General features: G+C 38.9%; 1 protein-coding gene across 2 annotated transcripts in view; it reads right to left on the bottom strand.

Moving 5' to 3' along the window:
• Window positions 1–2,875: 2,875 nt before the first annotated feature.
• The window catches only part of ATAD1 (ATPase family AAA domain containing 1), a 36,509-nt gene continuing 11,749 nt past the window's right edge, over window positions 2,876–27,635 (bottom strand). For both annotated transcript variants that reach the window (XM_039481537.1, XM_039481536.1), the window contains exons 2-10: window positions 27,314–27,487; window positions 23,851–23,949; window positions 23,281–23,401; window positions 20,898–21,098; window positions 15,209–15,315; window positions 9,185–9,274; window positions 7,326–7,376; window positions 4,856–4,989; window positions 2,876–3,781 (exon numbers count right to left, since the gene is read on the bottom strand). In XM_039481537.1, coding sequence (XP_039337471.1) covers window positions 3,661–3,781; window positions 4,856–4,989; window positions 7,326–7,376; window positions 9,185–9,274; window positions 15,209–15,315; window positions 20,898–21,098; window positions 23,281–23,401; window positions 23,851–23,949; window positions 27,314–27,475 — 1,086 coding nt within the window. In that variant the 5' untranslated portion in view covers window positions 27,476–27,487 and the 3' untranslated portion in view covers window positions 2,876–3,660. The remainder of the gene's footprint in view (window positions 3,782–4,855; window positions 4,990–7,325; window positions 7,377–9,184; window positions 9,275–15,208; window positions 15,316–20,897; window positions 21,099–23,280; window positions 23,402–23,850; window positions 23,950–27,313; window positions 27,488–27,635) is intronic.

Raw genomic sequence — 27,635 nt, 5'->3', positions numbered from 1 at the left:
GGTCAAAGGAGGTAGCTTGAAGTAGTGCACTTTGCACTTAGAGCAGAATGTGGTGAGGTTTGTGATGGTCATTAGTATTTATGAAAGTTGATTCCAGTCTAAGACTGGCCCCCTGGGAAAGTTTGGTCTCCTGCATGCATGAACTTTACCTTTATGGTGGACAACTCCATTATGGCCAAGGAACAGTTGTAGACTAAGGTCCCTCCTCCTGGAGCTTTGGGCACATTTAGATATCCAGGCCCCCAACACCATGAGAATATTGCAGATAAGGACAAAAACCTTGAACTTAATATTTTATGGGAAGCCAGTGTAGAGAGCAGAGGCCAGGTTTGATGGGCTTAGAATAGCCAGAATTACTGAGGAGATACCCTGCAGCATTGTGTGCTAGTTGAAATTTCCAAAGAACTTCATGGCCAACTATAGTGTATTGCGGTAACCCAGACTGGAAGTGATGACAGTGTTTGTAATTGAGGCCAGGTCATCATCTGCCAGGAGAGGACAGATTCTTCTGGTCCCCTCGGTAGGGTAGAAAGCATTATGCACAGCTGCTGGTGTGAGTTTAGAGGTGGTGAGGAATACCAAAGTACCCTGACCCTTTGGACTGAAACTAACCAGTTGTGAGTGTGTACCTTCCCCTAATCAAGATGCTGCAGGAGCATCATCATTCAGGGCCACACAAGAGGAAGCTCTAATCTCAGAACTCTACTTTCTTCCCACACAGGCACAGAAAGATAGAATTGCTCCAGTCAGGACTCCAAGTGGCATTTTGCCCTCAGGGTTTGGTGAAGAAAAATCCCACCCACAGGTCAGTGAGAAGTGCAAATTTGGCCAGATGGTGAAGTACTCAGCACCAACTACAGGGACTAAATTTTCAAAAATTGAGTGCTTAAGAGTAAACTTTTCTGCTCAGAGGATGAGCTGATACACTTCAGGCACCATGATCCCCTGCTTATTCGTGTATCTAGTGTGGGTGAATTGTTGTCCCTACTTTTACTCCCATGCACCGGAGGAAAAAGCTGAAGTTCAAGTATATTCTGAAAAAGAATCTTAAATAGCAGAAGGGCAATTCAAATGGTGTTCTCCAGTGGTTTTCACTCTGTGGTCAGTGGAGCCCTGGGGGTCCATAGGCTGTCTAAGACTTCCAAAGGGGTCCACACCTCCATTTGAAGTTTTTTAGGGATGCGCAAATCGGGGGGAGGGTTGAAAACCACTGATCTATATGAATTCTTCAATGAATAGCAAGGACCTTGTGAAAAGATGATACCAGGATTTCCTGCTAGACTGGATCATTTGATCAGCCTTTTAGCCAGACTGCTGCAGCTATCATGGTTACTGAATGGAGTAGGAAGAGACCTAAATGAAATCAAACACATATCACACAGAAAGGATAGTATCACGTTTAAGGGAATGGGGGAAAACCATTGGGTCCAAAAGGGCCTGGTTCAGCAAAAGCATATAAACATGCTTAACTTTAAATAGGTGAGCAGTCCCACTGATTTCAATTAGCCTCCCCAGAGATTTAAGGTTAAGCATGTATTTATTTAAGTGTTTTGCTAAAATGTATTAGTAATGTAAGTTTATTTGAATTTGCCTATCTACATTTAATAATAGGTGGTCATAATACATGCAATTTGAACTGATTCTAAAACCACAGAAGTTAATTTTAGTATGCTGAGTGCTACTGTATGTAAGATAAGGTGGGTAGGGGGGAAAGCTCACAGTACCGAATGCTTTATTAAAGCTGTATTACTTCTGCTGCATTTTCCTCATCCACAAATTTAATCAAAATTCAAGAACAACTAAGTTTGCCTGTCATTTGTTCCTTATAAATCCCTGCTGCTTTTCCTCTAGATGTTTACAAATTCCCTCACTGCTGGTTCTGTTATTTTTCTAGGGAGGGAAGAGCTCCCCTTCCTATTAGAGGAATTCTTTTAAAAAGGATACAATTCTGTATGTTATTGGATCTCCTCAACTATTGTTTGTTTAAAACTTTTCTACAGTTGAAATACTTGAGATTAAAATGCCAAATACCCCCAATTAGTGTTCTTTACTGGGGCATAAACTCATTTCCCTTTCCTACTATGACTGAAAGCTAGGTGCATTTACCCTAGAGCTTTCCAGTGTCAAAAAGGAAACCAACCTTAGCTTGGAGAAAGGTAATCTTTGACAGGATCAGTTTCTGAGTCAAAGTAACATCTTTTGAACAGCCGATATATAACAGAGTTAACTGAAGAAGTTCTCAGAGAAAAGGAACTTTTTACATATTATAAAATAAAGTGCTTGTAAGCCTTTGATGGAATTTCCAGTTTTAGCCCTTTATATCCTAGGATGGCTGGTTCAAATTTCTTCATTTAATTTTTAAACTTGTTTTCAATGCTTATTTAACTTCTCTCTTATCAGTAGCATATGTCGGTTGTACATAAGATACATAGGTCTGAACATACCTGGCACTTAGATTAGGAAGTATATATGCACTTGATTAGTGCATAATTCATAGCGCTGCTATAAAAAATAAAGGTGCACTTTAAAACAATATTAAGTTTGGAAAAGTTTTACATTTTATATTATTGATCTCTTAATTATATAAATTGTTAAACTGTTGCCAAGTACAGTAGAACATTGCTAATTCACAATGACTGGGAGACCCAGGTAGCGTTTCTCAGCTTTGCAAATTAGTGTATGAGGAAACAAAGAAAACCACCACAAAATATACTTCCCCCTCCAAGTTAAAATAAAACTCGTGATAATTCATAGCATCGTGTAAAGATGTTGCAATATATATTCTAAAGAAAATGAGTCAGAACTATATAACCCGACTAGTGTATAATAAATCAGAGATCCAAATTTTTAGGGAATTATGACATGGAGGGTTTAATGAAAGACCAGTTTGCAAGAGTATTTATTCAACTCAGAGGAAAACTGTAAAAACAGCATTTAAAACAAAAGAGCCTAATAGCAGGATTTCATATAAAATGAAAAATATTCAAACAATTATGCATGAGTTTGCTACCTCTACTGCATGTAGACGTCAAACATCCATGTGAAAGTCACCACCACTTCAAAGTTGTAAAATAAAATCTCAATTCAAACAGAATTTCTGCCTTTTGTATAAATTGCTAAAAGAAAAAAGGTAAATATGCATTGAATTCAGCAGAGTCTTTTAATCTATACATCTTCTGATTTAATTTCATTCAGTAAGTAAAAAAAGATTTTCCATATTCAACTTATCTACAGATTATGTCTATATATAAAAAATGTGTGGATATATACAGTTAATATAAACACACACACGTTCATACATATATACATGAACTGGTATTCAATCATTTTCCCCTTCCCCACAAAAACATGCATCACATTAGAACCTACTTTAAGGTCACTACAATGTATTGCTAACTGGACAAAACACAAGCATTCACTCTTGGACTGGACTATATTGTTCCGCTTCATGAGCTGTAGACCACATCTATTTCTGTAAGATTACCAGATTTCAATAATTTAGAATTCAGTGTATAAAAACCGCTCTCGAAATGAAACATTTAACTCCCTTATTGAAAGAATTTCCCTGCTCCCTCCCCCCCCTCACTAATTTGTTAGCTAGCTGATTACAGCGCAAGTCAAACTAGGCCACATCAGAAACTGCAAACACACGGTTTAGTCTTAGTCTAAACTAACATGCATCAAAACATTCTGAAGTGTTGCATCTTTTGACTTCCTCATCTTCTCAATTGCCCTGTGCAGATCTTGCTGTTGCACTGGCCGAATTTCATCTTCATCATGGCTTTAAAAAAACAACAAAAAATACAACTGATTCAAATGTTACATAATTAATCTAACTTACGTGCTATAAAATAATCCTCAACTGTACATACAGTGCCAGAAGCTACAGAACACTAAATAGATAATGTCTGGCTGTATCAATGGACATAACTGACCTAACCAGGGGTAGGAGAGAAGTGTTCACAAGAACTATTACTTGCTGCAACTTTCTGGAATCACATAATGTAACAAAGGATCAAAGGTCTATGCAACATAAGGGTGTGAGGCTCCTGTTTTGGTACCTTACTGTATTGTTAAAAACGAATTTCTGAAGTTGTGGACACTAAAATAAGGAACTCATTCAACAGAAAAGAAACCCATTTGAAAATCGAGTTTGGCCCTTAAATTATAGCTAAACAACATTTTATAAGGAAACTCTGAACTACTTACTAGTTTTGATACTAATGTCGAATTAGTTCTCCAGCTAAACACACCAAATGTTTTTTGTTCACTTTTCAGTACTAAACAGTGAAATGTAGCACTCAAGCTCATCTTGGATTTGGATTTAACACCAACCAAAAGTAAGCTTGAGGGCGGTGATCCTATAACAGAGGCAATGGAGCCTTTACATTAGAATGTCTGGTTTAGCGCTTTGGGAGAGGCAGGGGGTGCATGACTGGAACCTGTATGATTCAAGTAGCCATATTTACAGCCTGTTATGATTACACACAGGGACCAATCCTCCAAACATTATAAACAGTGTAACTTTATGCACATGAACAGTCCCATTAAAATCAATAAAGTTACACCCCATCTGTGTGTTCATCTTTTACCATGATATTTCTCAATAGTACTGAAGCAATTTTCAACAAAATCCTAATTACATCCATAACCAAAATGAAGTGATTTATTCACTGAATGTGTGTGTGTGGAGTGAGGGTTGGTGTGGAGAAAAACCACCACTCGTTTCTATCACTAGTTTTGTTTTTAAAGCTCCTTATTAACATTAAAATTGAAGACAATTATTTGTGGAGTGTCTAGCACAAAGGGGGCTCAGTCTCAGTTTGGCAACCATAATACAAACAACAAGAAGCACCTTTCTTCATGTGTAGAATTAACATATTCCCTGACGCACAGGAGTGCTGCATCACGACACATTTCTTTCAAATCACTTCCTGAAAACCCATCTGTTTCTTTAGCAATTTTCAGGAGGTCCACATGCCTATCCACCTATCAGAAAATAAAGACAGAGTCATGAAAACTTGAAAGTCAGTAAGATATTCTCCTAAATATAGAAAAGAAAGTCACTATTAGAGACTTATTATTGTCTTTAGATTTTATTAAGGTTTTGCCTTTGAGGAACTAAAAGGAAATATTAGCAAAGTATAATCACAACATAAGACAAATACTCTCTACCTGGGAAGTAACGAGGTGATTAGTAAAATTAAAAAAAGTTTCGCTAACAAAACTTTATAGCTGTTAAAAAGAACTGGCAGCTACTAGAAGGCAGTAATTACCTTATTATACTTCATTTCTCCTGTACAAATTTAGAGTGCTGACAGCTGAAGAGAACAGGATCCCCCTGGCACAAAGTCTTGAAGAGCTTCTCTGACACTTTTTAGGGTTTGTCTTTACTAGCAAATTATGTCATGTTAGAACACAGCTGTGAAGAGTTGTAAGTATCAGCTTGGTGTTAAACATGACTTTGCATCCACTATAGACAACATCCTGTAACTACCAGTGGATACAACTGAATCACAGAAATGGTGATCCAATTCTTGTACACACACATTCCAACATTAGCCTTTCTTTACAAGGGGCTGATCCTACAAGGTACTTAGTGCACTCAGGTCCTTATATATGTATAAATAATACAAAACAAGACCTAGACATAGGCCTATTAGTGTTATTTTATTTCATTACATGATGAAATAAACTTATTTCTCAGACATTATTAGAAAGTGTACATTTAGCATTGACGTTTCATTTTAATAAACACTTTTGCCAATTCACACATGAAGTCTGAAAAAAATCAATGTACATATTAATATTTTCTGTTGGCACCTTTCATCACAGAATATCAAAAGACATTAAAACCAATTAATTTTAATAGTGCTATTCTGAGGTGGTGAAGAATTATACCCATGTTACAAATCAGAGAGCTCAACCATCGAGAGGCAACATAACTTGTCCAAGTTCATGCACCAAGTCAAGCAAAACCCAAAAGCAAACCAGGAGTCTTGACTCCCTCTTGATAGTTCTAATCAGGATCCAGGATTTCCTAACTTTAAACAAATATTTTCCATCAGAAAATGGTGTCTTCTAGAAGCGAATCATCTTTTTACACAGATGCATCAGAAAAGCAAGTGGAATTTTAAAAAAATTTCTTTATAGACAAATTAAAACTACAATGCTTCAAGTACATAAAAAAGTCAACATTAAGGAACACGTTCAAATAAAAGGAAAAAATATTTTCTGAAAAAGCAAGAGTCTAGAAAATTAACATGCTCTAAGTCTAGAGGCTTTGATATGACCTATCACATTCCTTTCAGCCCTAATGTCTATAATTCTATGGAGTTCCCCAATACTATATCCATCAAACTTAAAATCATCATCAATAAGTTTGAGCCTTCCTCTAAGACTCATTTATGTTGACACTGTTCTTTTAAATACCAATTCTGTTTTCATATCTCTAGTACTCACTTATTTTGCAAGAAGGACCTTAAATTCCAACTATCACCTGCAAGCAATCCTGACCGTTTATTAAATGTTTTCCTTCTTAATACTTAACCATTCATAAGGATCAACTCCCATATTATACCACTAAAATTAATGAGATTTAAAATTAGTTTTACTTCTGAAATGTATTTGTTTTATTGTACAGACATTAATCTAGGGTGTTTTGTAAACTAATTTGGGAATTACTAATATGGTGGGTCTAAATCCTGCAAGTTCTCCATGCACAGACGAAGTGGGTATTCACCCACGAAAGCTCATGCTCCAATACGTCTGTTAGTCTATAAGGTGCCACAGGACTCTTTGCTGCATGCATAGAACTATTATCTTAAAGGGGAGTTCCACACAGAAGGCTGACAGGACCAGGCCTTACATTTTGTCAACAGCATCTAAAATACTGAAGATAAATGTGAAGCAGCATTTTTTCTTTCTGATGAACAAGCAGGAGGTAAAAGCAGCACTGTAACACATTGCTACTTTCCAGATCAACTAGAGAGAATGTTCCATTGACAGAGAGATTATTTAATTTGCCCCAAACCACAGTGAATCACTGTCAAAACAGAGTAGAAATCTAATTTCTCTAAAGACAATTTCATGCTTAATCTATTAAACAACTCTACCTCTGAAATCTGAGGTCACACCCAAATCCAGAAGCTTCCCAGTCAAATACAGTGCACTCAAACAATGTCTATCAGCATGTTTCTGATTTAAATCCATACAATGGCCAAAGATGGTTGATTCAAAAGCATGTTTTTCAACTGCCCTGAAGGTTTGCACCCATGGCCATGATAATGCATAGAAATATTTTGTTAAACAAATAAGTTACTTACATTTTCATTTTTCAAAATCAGTTTCAAAATTGCCTCTCTCTGTTTCAGAGCCTTTAAATAAAAACAAGATTTCCATCATTATGGAACAGAAAGAGACTGATAGAGTGACATTTCTTTACCTATTAAAATCATTCAACAGATACATATTTATTTTGCATCTCCTGAGCCCTCCAGAAATACAGGTGGATCCCCTGAAATAAGAGGTCAGTTTCCTAGCATGTATGCTACTGATGGCAATGGTGCTATTTAGCAACAAGATATCAAGTCTGCTTTTTATCCCCGAGTCCAGGAACAATGTTTACATTAATTATAGAGAAAGAGAAAAAAATAGTTGACAAATACTTTAGATCTTACTCGTTCCTGAATGGGACTTGAACCCATGTAACTCAGATAATTACCCACATGGATTCACGCTCCCTATTCATCTTTCCACTTCAGAGAACCAGAGTTACCACAGTAAGTAACTTATTCCTGTTTCAAGAATCACCCATAAGGATCCTCTCTCTGAGGTTAATGGGTAGTAGTAACTTTCCAGGTCTGAGGCTGTGAATACTGTGATGGGGCAAGGCCAGATGGCTACAGTAAAGTAGTGAGGAACAGGTATGTTAGCCCCAGGCTAACCAAATCCCTGGTACCATGGTAACCAAATGGCAGTTGTTCCAGGTTAATCAAGACATCTGGGGCCAATTAAGATCTTCCTAGAAGGCAGTGGAGATAGCTACATTGATTGGGACACCTGAAGCCAATCAAGGGCTGGCTGGAACTAGTTAAAAGCCTCCCAAGTTAGTCAGTGAGATTTGCGTGTGAGGAGCTGGGAGCAAGAGGGGCAAGGAGGGAATGGGAATGGGAATACTGCTGGAGGATTGAGGAGTACAAGCGTTATCAGACACCAGGAGGAAGGTCCTGTGGTGAGGATGAAGAAGGTGTTTGGAGGAGGCCATGGGGAAGTAGCCCAGGGAGTTGTAGCTGTCATGCAGCTGTTACAGAAGGCACTATAGACAGCTGCAATCCACAGGGCCCTGGGCTGGAACCCGGAGTAGAGGGCAGGCCCGGGTTCCCCCCAAGCCTCTCAACTCCTGATTAGACACAGGAGGAGTTGTCCCAGACTGTGGGTTCCACCAGAGGGGAAGATCACTGAGGTGGGCAAATCCGCCAATAAGCGCAGGACCCACCAAGGTAGAGGAGGAGCTTTGTCACAATACATAACTGTTCTCTTGAGCTGGGCATCAGATGAAGAAACCAAGTTGAAGGAGTTAAACTATGAGTACAGAGAACACAAGGGCCTTATCAGTAACAGGAACAGTAAGTAGGCATCTGTAGAATTTGAGTATTCTCTGATATCTCTAGGCTGAACAGCTGCCAAGTCTAACCATGATGTATACATAATCTGATCCATTTTGACAACCCGTGAGCTAAGATATGCTGACCTTTGGCCTTATGGTCAAAAATAACTGCCAACAACTTCAAGAAAAATTGAACAGACGTATACATAAATTTGCATGCAGGGATATCAATGCTTTAAGTTGCTCTACCCTTGGTGTGGATGGGCAGAATGGAAAGTATGCACCAACTCCATTGTACAGGATGAGTGCAGGAAATGGGTTTTGAAGCTGCTGGTGGCACAATGAGTTGGTTCCAGCTGAAATATGTACAGCTTGAGTGTCTCATGGGAAATGTCACCCTAAAAAGCAACATTATCTGTAGTTGTGAGAAACTGAAAACAAACCTTAGCAATACTCTCTGGTGCTGTTTGCCTGGGCAGTAAAGACATAGGTGTCTCATTTGGTACAGTACATACCTATTGTTAATCCACTAGGCAAACAACCCAACATTATTTAAGACAATTTGCTATGACTTACTGGTTGGTTAATGTGAAACCTTGTAGGCATTCTTCTCATAATGGCAGAGTCAAGATCCTGAGGGCGATTGGTGGCTCCCATCACTATCACCTTAGTACAGAAAAACAGAGAGAAATTATTATTTCAATAATTATCATAATGGGGGTTCACAAAACACAAGCCAAATTGGGTAGCTGTTCTAAATTCCATCAAGCAAATCAGCCTACAGAGAAGTTGTGTCAAGCTTTCTGACACTGGCTTCAGCAGCAGGATTTAAACAAATGCACTGTCAGGTTATTTTAAATAGCTGGAAGCGGACTAGTTAGTTCAAAGTATTTGGAGCCTTTCACCTCTAGTCTGCAAATTCAGTCAAAGTCAACAGGCAGAATATAACAATTTTTAGTTACTAACATTTGGTATCTGTGAACAAGTTTCCTCCAGAACTAACAATGGGGAGGCACTCTGGTAGGGTAGCAAGAGGAACCACTATCTCTTTTCCGATGTAAATAAAAAGCAGACTGGATTCCAGACTAGCCAACATTTTTCACAAGCACTAAATTCACTAAAAATAAAGGTTGTTTTTGTTTTTTAAAAACTAAACAGCTGAAAAGCCAAAATAAACTGTTTTTGTATTATTAACTGGATGTGAAGCTACAGCAGGGGTTCTCAAACTGAGGGTCGGGACCCCTCTGGGGGTCGTGAGGTTATTACGTGGGGGGTTGCGAGCTGTCAGCCTCCACCTCAAACCCTGCTTTGCCTCCAGCATTTATAATGGTGTTAAATATATAAAAAAGTGTTTTTAATTTTTAAGGGGGGGTTGCACTCAGAGGCTTGCTATGTGAAAAGGGTCACCAGTACAAAAGTTTGAGAACTACAGGAAGCTTTACAGAGGCTTCATATAATGAAAGATGAATGCATCTTTTTATAATCCATATTTAATACAGGAACAATATTTACACCATTGGACTACACCTCAACTGTCATTTTAAGAGCAAATTTACCTATAGTGTACACATCTTGTTATATATTATGTACATTGCAAATGCTTAGTCACAAAAAACACAAATGTCAAAAATTAATCCCATATGATTTCAGATACCTAAAAACCTATTGTTTTTAGCTCTCTCATTTTGGATCTTTGCCCCACAACTGGCCTTCGAAAGTTGAGAGCTATGCATCAGAGCTATATTGCTTTCATGGGTTAGAATGATGCTGCCACCTAGCGGCACAAAATTGTTGCACAAGTTACTAGACAGTAAGATAGGTTTCAGAGTAGCAGCAGTGTTAGTCTGTATCCACAAAAAGAACAGGAGTACTTAGAGACTAACCTTAGAGACTAACAAATAAATTTATTTGTTAGTCTCTAAGATGCCACAAGTACTCCTGTTCTTCAGACAGTACGATAGTAAGCAGACATTTAAAAAAATGTTCTACGTTGAACAAAATATTGTAAGCGAAAGATTCATTTAATCAATGGTGCAGCAATTAGAACCACATATAGAAGTAGTTAAGGGGTCAGATCCTCTGGTCTGCACATGACAGCATTAGGAGGTGAAAACCACACTTATCCCTTGTTCCTGGGGCCAGCCAGATGGCAGGCCAGTATCTTTGCAAAAGTTAGAGGAGTTTTGAAGTTTGGGCTAACAATTCTCTCTGTTGTCTGGCCCCAGAGGTATGTTTGGCAGCAGGCAAATCACCTGGGCATACAAGTGCCCTGGCCACATCACCTTTCCTCTGGGAACACAGCAGATGCACAACATAGTGACTAAATCAGCTCTGTGGCATCTGGATAGTTCCCTTACACAAGACAAAAAGATGACCAGATCTGGCTCCTTTATGGCTGCTTTGTTTTGAGGCCAAAATCTAGCTCCAAGCATGAATATAAACATATCACCATTCATGCAAAGGAAGGTTGGGAACAGGCTAAGATCAATTTAGATCTTAAAATAATAATAAAATAATAATAATAATCAGAGATTATATTGTAAAGTTCAGTAACTGCTCTTTTCTCTTCTGTATCCCTAGAGAAACTCTGCCCCTTTCTTACAACATAGCAGATGAACATCTGTTGTAACAGCAGGAATGACAAAAACAGACTTCCCTCCACTTTCAAGACAGGGAATGTGATCTGTCATCCCCAGTCACACCCTCATCTAAGGATTCTCTCTCCTTCTCAAAGGAGTTCTAGGGCACAAGGTACTGAGGAAGACAGGCTACAATGGGATTCTTGTTCTGTACTGAATCACCTCATGTCAGCATAGGGAGAGACTGTTCCAGTGCAATCCAACCTCTACCAGTTTTGGAGCCCTAATAATTCCTTGCCATCCACCTTCCCCTTCCTGCTTCCTCATGCAACTGGCACAATGCATAGCTTCGTAACTCATAAAGGGAGTTTTAGATCATCACTACTGCTTGTATCTCCATCAGCAAGGGAAAATGTATAGACAATTTGCTGCACACAAACCTCTCCAAATTTCAAAGCTAATTTTTGAAATAAGTCTAATTTAAAAACCATTTAATTTCAGTAAGACAACAGGCCGTACATTGTGCACAATACTGTTCCTTTTCACACCTCAACTGCTAGAACAGGGCCTCATCCTCCCTGATTGAACTAACCTCGTTATCTCTAGCTTGCTTCTTGCTTGCATGTATATACCTGCCCCTGGAAATTTCCACTACTTGCATCCGACGAAGTGGGTATTCACCCACGAAAGCTCATGCTCCAAAATGTCTGTTAGTCTATCAGGTGCCACAGGATTCTTTGCTGCTGTTCCTTCTCAAGTGCACTCGAGGCAACTAACATGGTATACGTGTTGCTCATCATGTTCTATTGTTTAAGTTACTGAGACCTGAGTATATTTTCCTCAGAATGTTAAGAATTTTGCAACATTAATAAAAGATGGACTGAATCCTTGCTATCAGAGGGAATTTTGTTTAGATCCAGACACAGCATAACACTCCCAACTAACATTTACCAGTAAAATATTTTGAAGAAATTGTAACTGTCAGCTCTCAACAAATATGGGGCAGTCTTTAGAAGTGCTTTGGACATTTCAAAATCATTGTTTAAAAGAAAGATTATTCTAAACAGTATGAACTACAATATGGGAAAAGCCTGAACCTGGTACTAAAAGGACATGTCCAATAATTCTCAAATATTTTAAATAGATTTTCGTAACAGATTCCCCAAATTCTCCAACCAAGTGTTTTGTACTATATTTTACTCTAATGGGGCTCCCACTGTGCCAAGAAGTATGAGTGAGGGGCCACAATGACTCTTGACCCAGTACACTAGACTCAGTAGTGGAAGTACAAGACCAGATATATGTTTTACTGAATGAAAGGAATGCTTCATTTGACTATTTGCAAGAAACTTTCGCAATGTTTAAAGAGGCATCGTGTTAAAAACATTGGGAAGAGTCTGTGCCTAAGGGAACATCAGGTTACTCGGCCTTAACTTCAAGTTCTGTGTGGTATAGTTATTAGCACTAACATCCTATTGACATATTATATAGTTCTGTTCCGTGCAAAGCAGATGGTCAACAGCTATACTTAGCCTGTATGTCTTTGAATCACAGTATGAAACCTCTCCTATAAAGTTACTGGTTGTATTCAAGATGCGTGAGAAGCTGGATTTTAATCTGACTGCCATTCTGACAGATTTTAAAGTTATAAACTATAAAAAGATATAGTTAAAACCAGCAGTGAAACAGAGCAAAGAAAGCCTGTCTAATAGGGAAAAGAGAACTCTGAGGCATTGGATGGTTCAGGGTCCTCTTTATGGGATACAAACACTTTCAGTTCTAGAATGCCAAATTAAGTGCATTGTGATTGTGGTTACCATCCAATGACTGCTTGGTGGTCTATGTAAAACAAGTATGGTCATCTGTCCAGTTCCTAGTGGATTAATTTCTACATGTAAAACTATCACTTCAAATGTCATCTTGACACTGAGTACAGTGGTCAAGCATTTAACAGATATGGAGAGAGAACTGCCGTCTCAGCTTTATAAGAAGGTTTCTCTGAGTCAAATTTGAGAAATATGGATAGGATGGTGTGGGGGCAGGCTGCCCTGTCACGCTCCAACTATTCTAGGCTACAGAATTTCAGTCTCTCACAAGTATTTTTTACAAGCAGCATCAATTATTATTTTCTAATTTGATATTGTTACCAAAAGTTAGATGAGAAAGGAAGGGTTGGATAAATGAGGCAATGAGGCAAAATTCTTGCTCTGGTAATATCAGCTCCCTGAACTTTTAGGCTCAGCTCAGAAAACATAAGGATTATGCTTCTGTTGGAGAAGCAGCTGTGTAGGAGCTGGATTTTATAATGTGCTATGAGAATTAATGTATGATTTGATTTCATCCTGCTAGCCACCCCTTTTTGAATAGCAGAAAGGAATGACAGATCAGAACAATCCTTATGAGTGATTATGGTCACCCTTTTGTTTTAGGATGTGTTATTATGTCTGCTATGGTTTCCTAATATGTATTACAAATTAGGCACTCTAGTTAAATATATATTTCTTTGTTTTAAGGTTTAGTAAGTGAAAGACAGAATTCTCTATTGAGTCTATGTTAAGTAGATTAGAGGAACATTGAAGACCTGGTCTTGGTTATTGATTGTAAAATTTAGCAAGGTTTAATTTGCAATGCCTTTTTTGCTCAATATAAAATACTACTGTTTGTATTCTCAATCTGTTTGTGTAAATGAGGAATGTATGCATCAGAAAAAGATAAGGTGTAAAGGCCATTGTTATAGCCAGAGTCAAGGAAGAAAAAGTAAAGAGACTTAAAGGACATCAAAGAATCATCAACGCGCATCCCTAATGAAGGGCAGATTGACAACTCTGAGATAAAGGCTGGCACCCCTGAGGACAATCGATTAAATCAGAACAAAGTACAGAATAACCCTCTCTGAGGCGTATTGAAATGTTTACACCAATTAAGAAGTAACCGATCACAAACTGACACAGCAAAATCCATAGACTTCTACAAAGGAAAAAAACCCTATAAGAACCAGGGTGCTCCGCCAAGGGTTTCTGGGTTCGTCTTGCCACACTCCAGGAGCATCAGATCGCGACCAATAAGAGCCCAGCTCCACACTCCTGCTCAATCTAACTGGATTGACTACAACAGAGTGGTAACTATGAACATCACTGGCAGGAGGAGGGTGGGGAGGGAGAGAGAGTGTGTGTGACTAAAAAGCATATGCTAACTGTTGTATTCTCAATAAATGCTGTCGGGGCGGCTCTAAGAATTTTGCCGCCCCAAGCACGGCAGGCAGGCTGCCTTCCGCGGCTTGCCTGCGGAGGATCCGCTGCTCCCGTGGCTTCGGCGGACCTCCTGCAGGCTGCCGAAGCCGCAGGACCAGCGGGCCCCCCCGCAGCTTGCCGCCTCAAGCACGCGCTTGGCGTGCTGGGGCCTGGAGCTGCCCCTGAATGCTGTGTATTTACCTTCCTCTATAAAGATCCCGTGTGCTTTGTAGGAGCACAACAGCTGGGCTGGTGGAGGGAGGATGTCTAGGCTTTTCTATAATGAATATTGATATCATTGGGATTAATATTCAAATCTTTCAGTAAGGCTCCTGGTGTCTAAGATTTAGGAGTCATGCAAGTGAATTTCAGAAGGAACAGTGTGGGTTTATTTCCTTACCAGTTAGACAAGCCAAGAGTGGTTTGTATTTGTCTTAGCTACTATATTTAGCCTGAAACAACTGTTTATGTGATTTTGTTTCAAGTAATAAAGCTCCAAATTTAAATAATCTCAAATCTTGTGGTTATATTATTGGAAAACAAACAAAACAAAACACTTTTTTAAAGTGTCTATAATTTACTATTGTCCACAGTAACATGAATGCATGAAATGACTATTAGCGTAGGGTTCTTGTTCCTACATATTTTGCCATCCAGCAACAAAACAGAGAAATTCCTCTGGCAGCTACTATGTCCAATAGGCTATTTTTGACCAATTCCTAAATGGAGAAAAAAATATTAAGTTTCGCCATGAGAATTATGGTAGTTTTCATCTTATTTTTTTAACTCACTTGGCAACTATAGTCAGTGTCCAGACCATCCCACAGACTCATGAACTGAGCTTTCATCATAGCTGTAGCTTCATGATCAGAACTTGAACGGCTTCGTAGAAAGGAATCTAAATGAAAGAGATTCAATGAGCATTATTTACCTTCACATTCAACCACAGCAACTATGTATTTCTCAACGGCAAATGTATAAGATTGTAATCACAAAAGAAAAATAATTTAGGACCAAGGAGAGAGATACCAACATTTTAGTCAGATCTTCTCAGTTACATTATCTAAGCACTATATAAGTACATGAAATATCACATGAAACTGTCTCAGATTTTGTGAAATAATAATCAAAATATTGTAGAAAACCTAGGAGAAAAATCTGCATTTGCCAATGTTTTACTTTATCAGGTATCTTACTAGCACTTCCTATATATAATTAGTATCTTAGGCAGCTTCCATTCCTAGATATTTTCATCCTTCCTCCTCATGCAGACTATCATGCTCTGAGAATATGACAAGCTAAGAAGCTATCAAAGGAGACTATTACAGCATAGTTGCATGTTTAATGTAAAGTGGCCCATTCACTTTTCATGCAGCGTTTTAGCTCTACTAATCATCTCCAGAAGCATATACTGTTGTTAAAAGAGTTAGTAAGAGTGCTTCCAGAAGGAAAATAGATTGTCTTTAGAAAAAGACTCCACCATAAATATGAAATTGGAGAAAAGTGGCAGTTTCACTCCATGTTTCACAGTGAATCTTGCTTCTCCATGTCCCATGTGTCATTTTAAGAAGCGCTTAGTGTAAGAGAGAATGACCAATTTTAACTGAAGTGTTCTAGTTTCACTTTGTTATGGATTCATGACTTCAATGTTAAAAAGACAAATCCTCATGCTCCTAACAAATAACACCACTGCTTTCTCACTAATCCTTATATAGATTTTTGTTTGTTTTAAATTTTCTTCCTTCCCCATTCTCGTTTGTTCTGTTAATTCTTTAACTTTATTTTTGTTGTTTTATATAAAAAACAAATAAAACAAAAAATGTAAATACATGCACAGGATGGAAATAGCATATTAATAACAAAATTCAGCATTCATTATTTGCAAAACTTGGAACAAACAAAATCACAAACAAAAACTGAACCCTGAAAGGTCATGAAGGGCATAACCTAGGAGTATCAGGGACTAATGCATACTAAACTGCAAAAGTATTCCATAGTTTCATGTGACCAGAAATCCTCATACTTTTTCCAAAAGTTTCTATTAGTCTTTTTCCCAATAATGCAATAGTAGAATCAGGGGCGGCTCTACAAAGTAGGCTGCCCCAAGCAGCGCGGAGCGCTGCGCCGCCCTTCTCCAGTCCCGCGGCGGGTCCCCTCTTCCCGCGGCTCCGGCATCCTGGGGAGGGCGGCATTTGGCTCCGGTGGAGCTCCCGCCGGCATGCCTGCGGCAGGTCCACCGGAGCCCGGGACGAGCGGACCTGCCGCAGTCATGCCTGCGGGAGCTCAACCGGAGCCGCGGGAAGACGGGACCCGCCGCAGGCATGACTGCGGCAGGTCCGCTCGTCCCGGGCTCCGGTGGACCTGCCGCAGGCATGCCGGCGGGAGCTCCACCGGGGCCAAATGCCGCCCTCCCCAGGATGCCGCCCCAAGCGGGCGCTTGGCCCGCTGGTGCCTAGAGCCGCCCCTGAGTAGAATGCTCACTAAGCCAGCCTCCATATGAGGGAAGGAACTGCAGATTTCCATGTTCTCAAAATAACTCTTTTGGCCACTACAATAGTTACTGCAATCCATTTCTTAATGTTAATTGGTAATACCAACTTATCCTGCACCCCTAAAATACACAAGCTTGGAGGAGGAAAGATAGTGATAGAGTTTTTGAGAGAACTCTTAATATGGTGTTCCAGAACACATGCGATTTTTGATTGGTGTAGAGGATGTGTGAAAGGTTGGCATGTGGTGTTTACATCTCTAACATTTGCTGTGTGTTGCCAATCTAGCCTTAGACAAACGTTCTGAAGTTCAGTAGTATCCATTTAATATCTTGTTCTGTGAGGATCTCAGGGATAAAGAGCTTGAAGCATCTTTCACAGTAAGCCAGAGAAGTGTGAAATTGGCCTTGATCCTGAGGCATGGGTTATCCTATAGTGGTATGAGAAGAAAATTAGTAACATTGGTTATAATCCTATTAATGCGTTGGAGGGTGCCCCATGTATATGCAAAGGTAAGATTTTTCCTTAAGGGCATGGGTAGCCTATTAAGGGCTACAGAAGAAGAGCGGGAATGGCATGGCTAAACCTCCTTCGATTTCAAACCAGGCTGGTGTATATGCAAAACCACTGGAGGGGAACGACCTTACATCAGGAAGCATTTGGAATGCTGGGTAATAAAGATTTAAATCCCATATAAATTGCATGATAAGCTTTTTATTCAAGCAAAGAGTGAGGGAGAGACCTTGAAAAGCAATAGACTAATGATATATGTCAATCTTAGATATTCATTTTGGCTATTTCTATTCTCCCCCAGTAAGGACAGAGGGAAAAGATGCACCTCCCTACATCATTGGAAATTTCTTTTAATATATAGGCCATATCTATAGAAGCAACTTTATGAAGATTAGGACAAATCTTAACTACCGAATAAGTTATTTCATTGCACATTTTAAAGGGAAAATTTAAAGCTGAAACTGAGAAGAAACTTTTTTTTTTTTGGTGATTTATCCATTGCTTGTGATTTTTTCCAGTTAATGCAAAAACCAGAGATATCTCCAAAAATGTCAACTACATTCAACTACATTCAATAATGATAGGATTAGTTAATCGCACAAGTTAACTGTGATTAATCAACAACCCTAATTTTAAGGTGTATAACCTTACTTTAAAGACATATATGTCTCCACTAATATTGTAATACCACATCTCTAGGCTGCTATCTGTGTTTATACATATGAGATACTGGTTAGTTTTGAGTGAATTTTTGCCTTCAACTGAGTCTAAGGGTGTCAGGTATACAAAAAGTTCTATAGTTAAATAGGTGTCTTCCAAAGTATATTTGTAACAGAAAACAAAAAAAACCTCACAGACTTAAAACAAGCCAATGTGGGCATGTTCAGATCCCTGACTGCTTCAGTTCCCTCTGTTCCTACCCTTCCTATATTATATAATAATATTCTAAACACAAATATATTTAAGTAATTTGATAAATCAAGTATCAATTAGTACAAAATCTAAATATATATTAAAAAGTTTCATATTAATTGTATGTCAGATGTCCTGTACAAATTGAATAACTAGTGCTATTTAAGGTTACATATCAGGAGTATGGATTGTTCCAAGGGATTTGTGGTTAGACATAACATGATCCATCAGAGGTTCTAGTGAAGAGGTTCTGTCTAGCTGTGCAAGTTGTGATGATCAGTGCAGATAATATTACAATCAATAGGTAGTGCTGTATCTCCCAGTTTAGTGTTAATCTGTTACTCTCTCCAGTGCTATACAGTTGTTACTGCTCAGTTCCAAAAGGTGGTCAACGGAAGAGTTCAGCCTAGCTGGTTATCTGCTCGGAGTTGGAAGATTATATAAGTGAATATTACCATATCCACAAGAATACATACGAAAAACAAACTGATTTCTAAATTTGTTGAGGTATGCTTTTCATGATGGGGAAAAAAAATCTGCTATTTTTGGTCAAATCTGGTTTCAGTCTTTGAAGTGTCTGCCAAGTTTCAGAGGGGGGAGTTGCAGAATCTTGTGAAGCCTGCTAAATCCACAGTGAAGGTGGAAGGGTACTTGGTGCTGCATCTGACAGTGGTTCCCCACAGGATTTGCTATATGCCATTGAATGCAGGGGTCTTTTTGTTAAGATCAGAGGAGAAGTCAGAAAAAAAGAGAAATTCTGTGGCCCTTATACATACGGTTTTAGCATTTCTGGCAGCATTCATTAACATTATTTTATCCTTGAACTTCAGCAGCTTGAAGATGATGGGTCAGGGCCTGTCAGATTCCTGCCTTCTAGTACCAGGCCTCTGATGGGCCCTTTCAATAACTAATGGCAGCTGGGGTCCATGGTGATGTCTACCCCACACAAAGCAGAGCAGATTAAGTGAGGTCAATTAACCTGATTGGCTCTCCCCCAGGTGCAGCCTGTGCTTCAAAGATTGATTGATGATGGAGCCCCCTGAGAAGGAACATGCAGGGCAGATATACAAATCAGGAAGCTGGCAGCGGAAAGGAGCTGAAAGGGAAGTGAGGTGTGTTTAAAGCTACAGAGCTAGATAGTCTGCAATTACTCCCTGGAAAGAAGGAGTTTGGGCTAGGAAACCCAGAGAGCAGGGGAGCCATAACAGAAGTAAGGAGTCCAGGGAAACAGCAAGCAGACCATAGTTGCTGGACATACAGTCCTGGGACTGGAACCCAAATTAGCAGGCTGGGCCAGGTTCCTCTACCACCCATTGGGAAAGTGGAAGACAGCAGATCCAGTGGGGCTTTGATAGCCTGGAAAGGAAGGACTACACAGTGACCTGGTCAGAGGGCTAAGTCATGAAGAGGGAGCACCTGAGTTCCAGAGACAGCGAGAACAAGGGGGAAAACAATGTGAGCAACTATCGGGGGGGAACAGACCTGGATGGAGTAATCCCCACAGCAGCCAAGACGAGGCACCCTAGCGGTGAGTGAAGCCCATTACAGGGGCCAATTTAAATATGGTATGGAGCAGCTTCTGAAGAAAGCTGATACTATCTTTCTCCTGAGCAAACCATTTGGGATTTGATATCCCATACATCTTTAGAGAGGCCACAAATATCCTTTGAGATTGAATCCTGTCTGTCTGAGAAATTCTTTCAATGCCATGATATCCTAGGCTAGATTTTGCTGTGCTTCCCTTTTCAGCTGCTTCAGTGATTCAGGCTTAAGTCTTTCATTGCCTCACTTTTTCACTGGAAGCAGTTTGAAGATTATCCAGGAATCTAATTTACATTTATGACCAACTTATTCCCAATTTGCTAGGAAAGTAATTATAAGAGATGAACTGATATGTTGGGAGGTCTGGGACACGGCAGATGTCTTCTTCACAGGTACCATATGACTGTTCTGTTAATTCTAACCACCCATTTCTTTGCAGTCCTTTAATTCCAAGCCCTTAGCTTCCTCAACATTCTACCAGCGGAAGGTCTAGTTTAATCTGCCCAGGCCTTCCAGTGATAACTACGCATTTCAGGAAAGCCTTTCCTCTCTAAACATGAGCTTCCAAAAAGGTCCAACTTAGCCCCAGGGAGAAAGAAAGAACGAACGAACAGTGGTGCTGTACCCCACCAACATATATTTCCAGAATTGACACTCAAGCTGGGAATTTCAGTTCACTGTGTTATTTCTCCTATAACTAACCCCAGGTGTAAATTCACAAACAGTAACTACTAATGCTGGAAAAGCTTTTAAGGAAAGGCTCTTTAAGAAAGACATTGTATAGAGATAACTTCACTTAAAATTTAACTCTTATCAGAGGACTTCTGCAATATGAGACATGCTACTTTGCAAGGGGTGCTCTTCAATACTTTTTACGCTATTAAATCTTGTTTTATTACTTACCATTTTGTTCTGTATGCCAATACAAATGTTTTCTGAGAACTAGTGATATCATCAGATACATCAACTTGCACTTAGGTTTAATGTTGCATTTCTATGACTAAGAAAAAGGCATGTACGTTACCTATTTCATCGATAAAAATGATGGAAGGTTGGAGTTTTACAGCAAGGGAGAAGACAGCAGCAGCCAGTTTCTGAGACTCCCCATACCATTTATCAGTCAATGTTGAAGGCTGCAGATTAATAAATCGACAACCTGCTTCCTTTGCTGTAGCTTTGGCAATCAGAGTTTTACCACAACCTGGAGGGCCATAGAGAAGTACTCCTGAAAAATAACAGTATTAAAGTTTTAGTGTCACTGGAAGGAAGGAAAGACCCCAGTGTGACTAACATAGCCATGTATGAACTCACATTCTATCTAGATTTCCCTAAGGCTGGCATCTGAGTACCTTTCAGTAACTACCACCAAACTCCATGTATGCAATTGTCCTGCAATTATTTTATTGTCTTAATATTAAAAAAAGCAATAATTTCAAATTATTCAAGAGAGCTTTACCTTTGTTTCTTAGTGAAGAGTTAATACATAACAGCTCATTTTAAACTTAAGAAACATCTGAAGCTTTGTTTTGTGCCTATTACAGTTATAAGTAACACTCTACATTACTATGATTCAAACAAGCTAGTGGGGGGAAAAAAATCAGTTTGGTTACTTGAGGCATTTGCTAGGGCTTTGTTTATAGTCACTCTACCTTCCTGAAAAAACTTATGGGGAAAAAAATCTGTAATGAGGTAGGGAAAGCCATACAAGTTATTTTAAAAGCATTTTTAAAAAATTCCATGCATATTATTTAGAAGTACTTAATCTCAATTTTTTTCCTAAAATTAGTCAAACAGTTTATTACAGTTTCCTGTAGTGAACAGGTTTTCTTATTTAGTTAGACTTAAATAGGTGTTCTCTATAAACACAGCTGCAGAAGCTGGTGAGATAGTTTTTCTTAATTTAAATGTTTGAGGCTTTCTACATCTACATAAGGATAATTACTTAAGAGATGTATCTCCCAGCTTCATGATTTAAATGACTGATCAAATTGAGGGACATGGTCTGTTTGGAAGGTCTACATAAATACTCCTTTCATCATCTTATTAAAGCAAATGAGAGAACACCAATTTTCCAGCCAAGATGAATTATTAACAGCGGACAATTTTGTATAAAACTGAAACATTTATTTCCAAGCAAAATGGAACTGAACATTTTAAAGGGACAATTGATAGATGTACACAGTAATTAATTATACAAAGAAGGCTTTCACATAATACAAAGAAAAGATGGAAGAGATCTTGTTGATAGAAAATAAGCCTTATACTCTTGTCCTCCTATCTAACTACTTAGTCACAATTGCCTTGTACTCATGTACATGAAAGCAAAATTTGGACCTAAGAACTTCAGTGGAGACAGTTCAACTTTACAACACTATAAATAAGAGCAGGTTTTTGACCTTTTCTCTCTTAGGTTGTGTTAAGTTGGCAGTGAATTTATGTAACTAAACACCAGAGAAGGAGGGAGGAAGGGTCTACATAGTCACACTTGCATTCCCTTATTGCCTGGATTACTGGAGATCTGGGTCCGGGTCAAAAGGGACCTGCAAAATTAGCTTGCAGTAAATCTTCTCATTTAAGGCCTTTGTTTCTATCAGTGCACTGGTATCCTTATCAAAGTGTGAAAACATTTCCTAGCATATACCATAGAGCTATATCTGATCTCAGCAAAAAGAACAAAACTAAATGTAAAGAGCACACACAAAAAAAACCCACCACCAGAAATCCAGAATTAATGCACAAGTTGGATGTCTCTTGGAAATGTGTATTTGGATTGGTAGAACATGCATGGATATGACTTCAATAAAAATCGACATTATATAATAACTGAAGACCGTTTGTGAAGTAGTGCAAAGATCTTAGACTAAACATAAACAAATGGCCATCTCACAAAAGAAATAAAAAGCCTCAGGCAATAAGCAAGAAGTGATTGTATAATGTTAATCCTCATAATTAGGGTGATAGAAAAATACCATTCTGAGGAATTACACTTTAAATATCAGGTTGTGATTTGACCCTTCTCCTTAACACAAGGCTATTATTGATAATACCCAACTTGTCTGGAACAGTCATCTTGAAAGCATAAATTTTAAATAATTTTTTTTGTCCTAGATAGTCATTACAATTTTTGTTAATAAAAGAAACCACAGACAAGATATATCTAGAACAGTGGTTCTCAAACTTTTGTACTGGTGACCCCTTTCACATAGCAATCCTCCAAGTGCGGCACCCCCTCCATAAATTAAAAACACTTTTAAAATATATTTAACACCATAATAAATGCTGGAGGCAAAGTGGGGTTTGGGGTGGAGGCTGACAGCTCGCAACCCCCCATGTAATAACCTTGCGTCCCCCTAAGATGTCCCAACCCCCAATTTGAGAACTCCTGATCTAGAATGCTTTCTCCTTACCTTTTGGTGGCTGCAAGAGTCTGGAATTCTCAAACAAATGTTTCTTCTTGATAGGTAAAATGACTGTGTCCTTCAGATCTGTAATGACATCATCTAAACCTGCAATATCACTCCAGGTTACCTGATGTACAAAAACAGTATTGGAAAAAAAGTTAATGTATGTATCATACCCACAGCCAGCAAACATAACCCTGATTCCTAGATGGCCTCCAAGGAATCATTAAACCAACAACAAAAGGCAGTGTGAAATCTCATATTCAAATCCATGTAAATTTAATTTTTATACATAATGTAACAAAATGCAGAGGAAAATGCAGGTTTCTCTCTATGATGCAGTTAAGATTTCCTGGTAGAAAATTATTTTCCACTTGGGACAATGATGAGCTTTTAAAATTTCAAAGTTCTGTATTTATGAAAATATCATTCCTAGTTGAAGGATAGATTTGACTACCAATGACACTATTAAGAGCTTCCATGTATCAAATGTTGCACTATTTTATACATACATAAAGTTCCAAACTTCTTATTGGAATAATGAAAGGAAAATTAGCAGTGAATATAGTGTCTTACATGCATGCTAAGAGGGTCTACTAGATGTGCAGCAATGCTCATTTCATATTCAGTAAGCTTGACATTTTTCACCCCAATCTGCTTCATTAGTTTTTCTGCCTAGAAAGAGAGAACAGAAGCCATGAACATTAGAAAAAGAAAATGGTTAAATAGTTTAAAACCAGACTTTAAGCAGTTGCTATTTTGGGGGTTGGAAGTTAGGAGCTAGAAACGAGATAGGAAGTCATTCGTTCAATATGGCTTGAGTCCTTTGCAATAAAAAAGGCATTACTGTCTATCTACTCAGTGGCCTATGTGAAGCTAATTAATGGTCTCCATTTCTGACAAATGTCACATCAAAAAATTACATAGACAATACTCTGAGTGCCACTCACAGCAGACACATCCAAGACTGAAAAGGCATAAAAATCCTACTTTGTCTCAGTCCTTCAGAACTGGCACATTAATGGGTGGTGGCTACCACTTCCCGCAGCTCCCATTGCCTGGGAATGGGGAACTGGAGAATGATGCTGGAGAGTGGTCCTGACCACTTCTTATCAAACAAAGAACCCATGAAGGGAGTTAACTCTAATTAGTTTGGCCAAGATGATGGGGTAAGTATACGCCATTTATCTAGAGGTCCTTTGCACCAAGGCACTATGTAAAATACAAAATTGCAGTTGGATATGCTAGTGTTCACTTCCCGTCTTAAACCAGGGCTTGAAAAATTTATACCACTTACTAATCAAAAGACTAAACTTTAGATAGATGCAAGAATCTTAGGAGGGAGGAAATTAAATAGCCAGGTCCAGGTTACCCCACTGCTTCCCAGAAGTACCGGGAATGGGGAGGATGTGGGATTGCTACTAGGGTGCTATAGGCAGATTCTGCTTGAAGACTATCAGCCTCTGGTTAGTAGGTGACCGAAATTTAAAACTCCAACCACTCTACCCACTGAGAAGGCTTTTGTCTCTGTCTCTTCCCTCCTGTCCAGAGCATCTTAGCTGCTGTAGAGAATCATAGAAATGTAGGGCTGGAAGGAACTTCAAGAAGTCTTCAAGTCCAGCCCTCTGAGCTGTGGCAGAACCAAGAAAACTTAGACCACCCCTGACAGGTGTTTGTCCAACCTGTTCTTAAAAATCTCCAATCATGGGGATTCCACAACCTCTTGAAGCCTAATCCAGATCTTAGCTACCCTTTTAGTTAGCAAGTTTTTCCTAATATCAAACCTAAATCTCTCTTGCTGTAGAGTAAGCTCAGTACTACTTATCCTATTTTCAGTGGATATGAACAATTGATCACTGTCGTCCCCCGCCTTTTTTTTTTTTTTTTTTTTTAAACACAGCTCTTAACATACTTGGAAGACTTATCAGATCTGCTCCTGCTCTTTCTTCCCCCCCCCCCCCCCAATCTTCTTAAGAAGAAACATGCTCAGGTTTTTAACCATTCCTCAAAGGAAACCTGACCTAAACCTTTTATCATTTTTGTTGCTCTCCTCCTGATTCTCTCCTAAAGTGTGGTGCCCAGAATTGGACACAATACTCCAGCTAAGGTCTCACCAGTGCTGAGTAGAGCAGGACAATTACCTCCCATGTCTTATATGACACTCCTGTTAATACACCCCAGAAATAGATTAATTTGCAGCTGCATCACAATGTTGATTCAACCTGTGATCCACTATAACCCCTTTTCAGCATATTTCCAGCTAGCCAATTAATCACCATTTTGGAGTTGTGCATTTGATTTTTTTCCTTGGTAAGTGAACTACTTTGCACTTGTCTTTACTGAATTTCATCTTGTTGATTTCAGAACAATTTTCCAATTTGTCAAGGTCATTTTGAATTATAATCCTGTCCTCCAAAGTGCTTGCTACCACTCCCAGTTTGGTGTCATCTGCAAATTGTATAAGCATACTCTCCACTCCATTATCTAAGTCATTCATGGAAATATTGACTAGTGCCAGAGCCAGAACTGACCTCTGCGGGACACCACTAGATATGCCACGCCGCCCTCCCCTCCCATTTGACAGCAAACCATTGATAACTACTCTTTTAGCTAGTTGTGCACCCATCTTGAAATCATTTCATCTGGATCACATTTCCATACTTTGCTTATGAGAATGTCATGTGGGACTGTGTCAAAAGCCTTATGAAAATCAAGACATATCATAGACAGCTTCCTCCCTATCTACCAGGCAATAAGCCTGCCAAGGAACAAAATTAGGTTGGGTTTGGCAAGATGTGTTGACAAATCCATGTTAGTTATTCTTTATCCCCATTATCTTCCAGGTGCTTATGAATTAATTGTCTAATAATTTGTTCCAGTATCTTTCCAGGTGTCGAAGTAAGGCTGCTCTGTCATTCCCTGGGCCCTCTTTGTTCCCCTTTTTAAAAGATAGGTACTCTGTTTGCCCTTCTCCAGTCTTCTGGGACCTCATCCGTTCTCCAGAAGTTCTCTCAGATAATTGCTAAGGGCTCCTGGATTGCTTCAGCTAGTTCCTTAAGTACCCTAGGATGAATTTCATTAGGCTCTGCCGACTTGAATACATCTACCATATCTAAATACTCTAATCTGGTCTTTTCTATTTTGGCTTGCATCCAGTCTCCCTTGTTAATATTTCTTGTGTTGAGTATCTGCTCACCATTAACCTTTTAGGGAAGATTGACGCAAAGTAGGCAATGAACACCTCAGCTTTCTTGATGTCATCTATTAGCTCTTCTTTTCCTGCTAAGTAGAGGACTTACACTTTCCCCATTCTTTCTTGTGCTCCTATGTATTTAAAGAATCTCTTCTTAATTGCCTTCTGTCACTTGATAGGTGTAACTCGTGTGCTTTAGCCTTTCTGTTTTCATTCCTACATGTTTGTGCTATTCTTTTGTACCCCTCTTTAGCAATTCATCCATGTCTCCACTTTTTTTGTAGGATTCCTTTTTGATTTTTTTTCAGGTAAAGAGCTCCTGATGGAGCCATACTGGCCTCTTATTGTTCTTCCTATTGATCCTACATCTGCTATGACTGCCTATATTAACTCAAATTCCCCCAAAGCTGCAGCAGTACCAGAGAATTAGACTGTTTGTTTCTTTAGTTTTACAGCTGCTCACAAAGTTTTAAACAGCAGCAGTGAGATAGAGTATTAATTTCACCCTGCTGCTAATTAAGCAAAGCTATTAGCTGCATAAAAGGTACTGTAGCTGTCTGCAGACTTGAGGAAGACAACACTGCATCACTTTACGTTTGGAAGGTTTTCACAACCATATGAGCTAGAAAGTTGATTTTAAACTAAAGTTTAAATTTTGCAGAGATCGACAGCTTAGGCCATAATACCTGCCAGAGAAATGTTCCCACTCATTTCTACTGAGTGGGTTCTTTCAATCCCTGTCCTAAATGTGCTTCAGCAGTTGGTGAACTGGCTTCTGTGCATATACAGAGTGGTTTGTATAAAAGTGCTCTTAGAAAGCAAAAAAATTTGAAAGTTTGGTCTTACCTGTTTCTGGGCTTCCACTTTTTGCTTCCTGGTTGGATCAATTGCATCTACCATCCATTTAATGGTAAAATAAGTTACCGCACCAAATATCGTCAAACGGAAAATTAAACCAACAACTTCATTCCGACTCAGGGGGCGAGAAAAGGCTTCAGCATGAACCATTTTGATTTAATACTAAACAGAAGTCAGAAGAAAAAAGCTTTAGCCTCGAAAAATATGCACTTTATTTTCTTTAAAAAACATTTTAGAAATATTTATCCACTTATGTAACAGTTAGACTATTTTTACAGTGGTGGTACAAGCGCATATGTAACTTCTTGCT

The sequence above is a fragment of the Mauremys reevesii genome, linkage group 7 (genome assembly GCF_016161935.1).
Source record: "Mauremys reevesii isolate NIE-2019 linkage group 7, ASM1616193v1, whole genome shotgun sequence".
Taxonomy (NCBI): Eukaryota; Metazoa; Chordata; order Testudines; family Geoemydidae; genus Mauremys; species Mauremys reevesii.
This window is presented reverse-complemented; position numbering and strand designations above follow the sequence as displayed.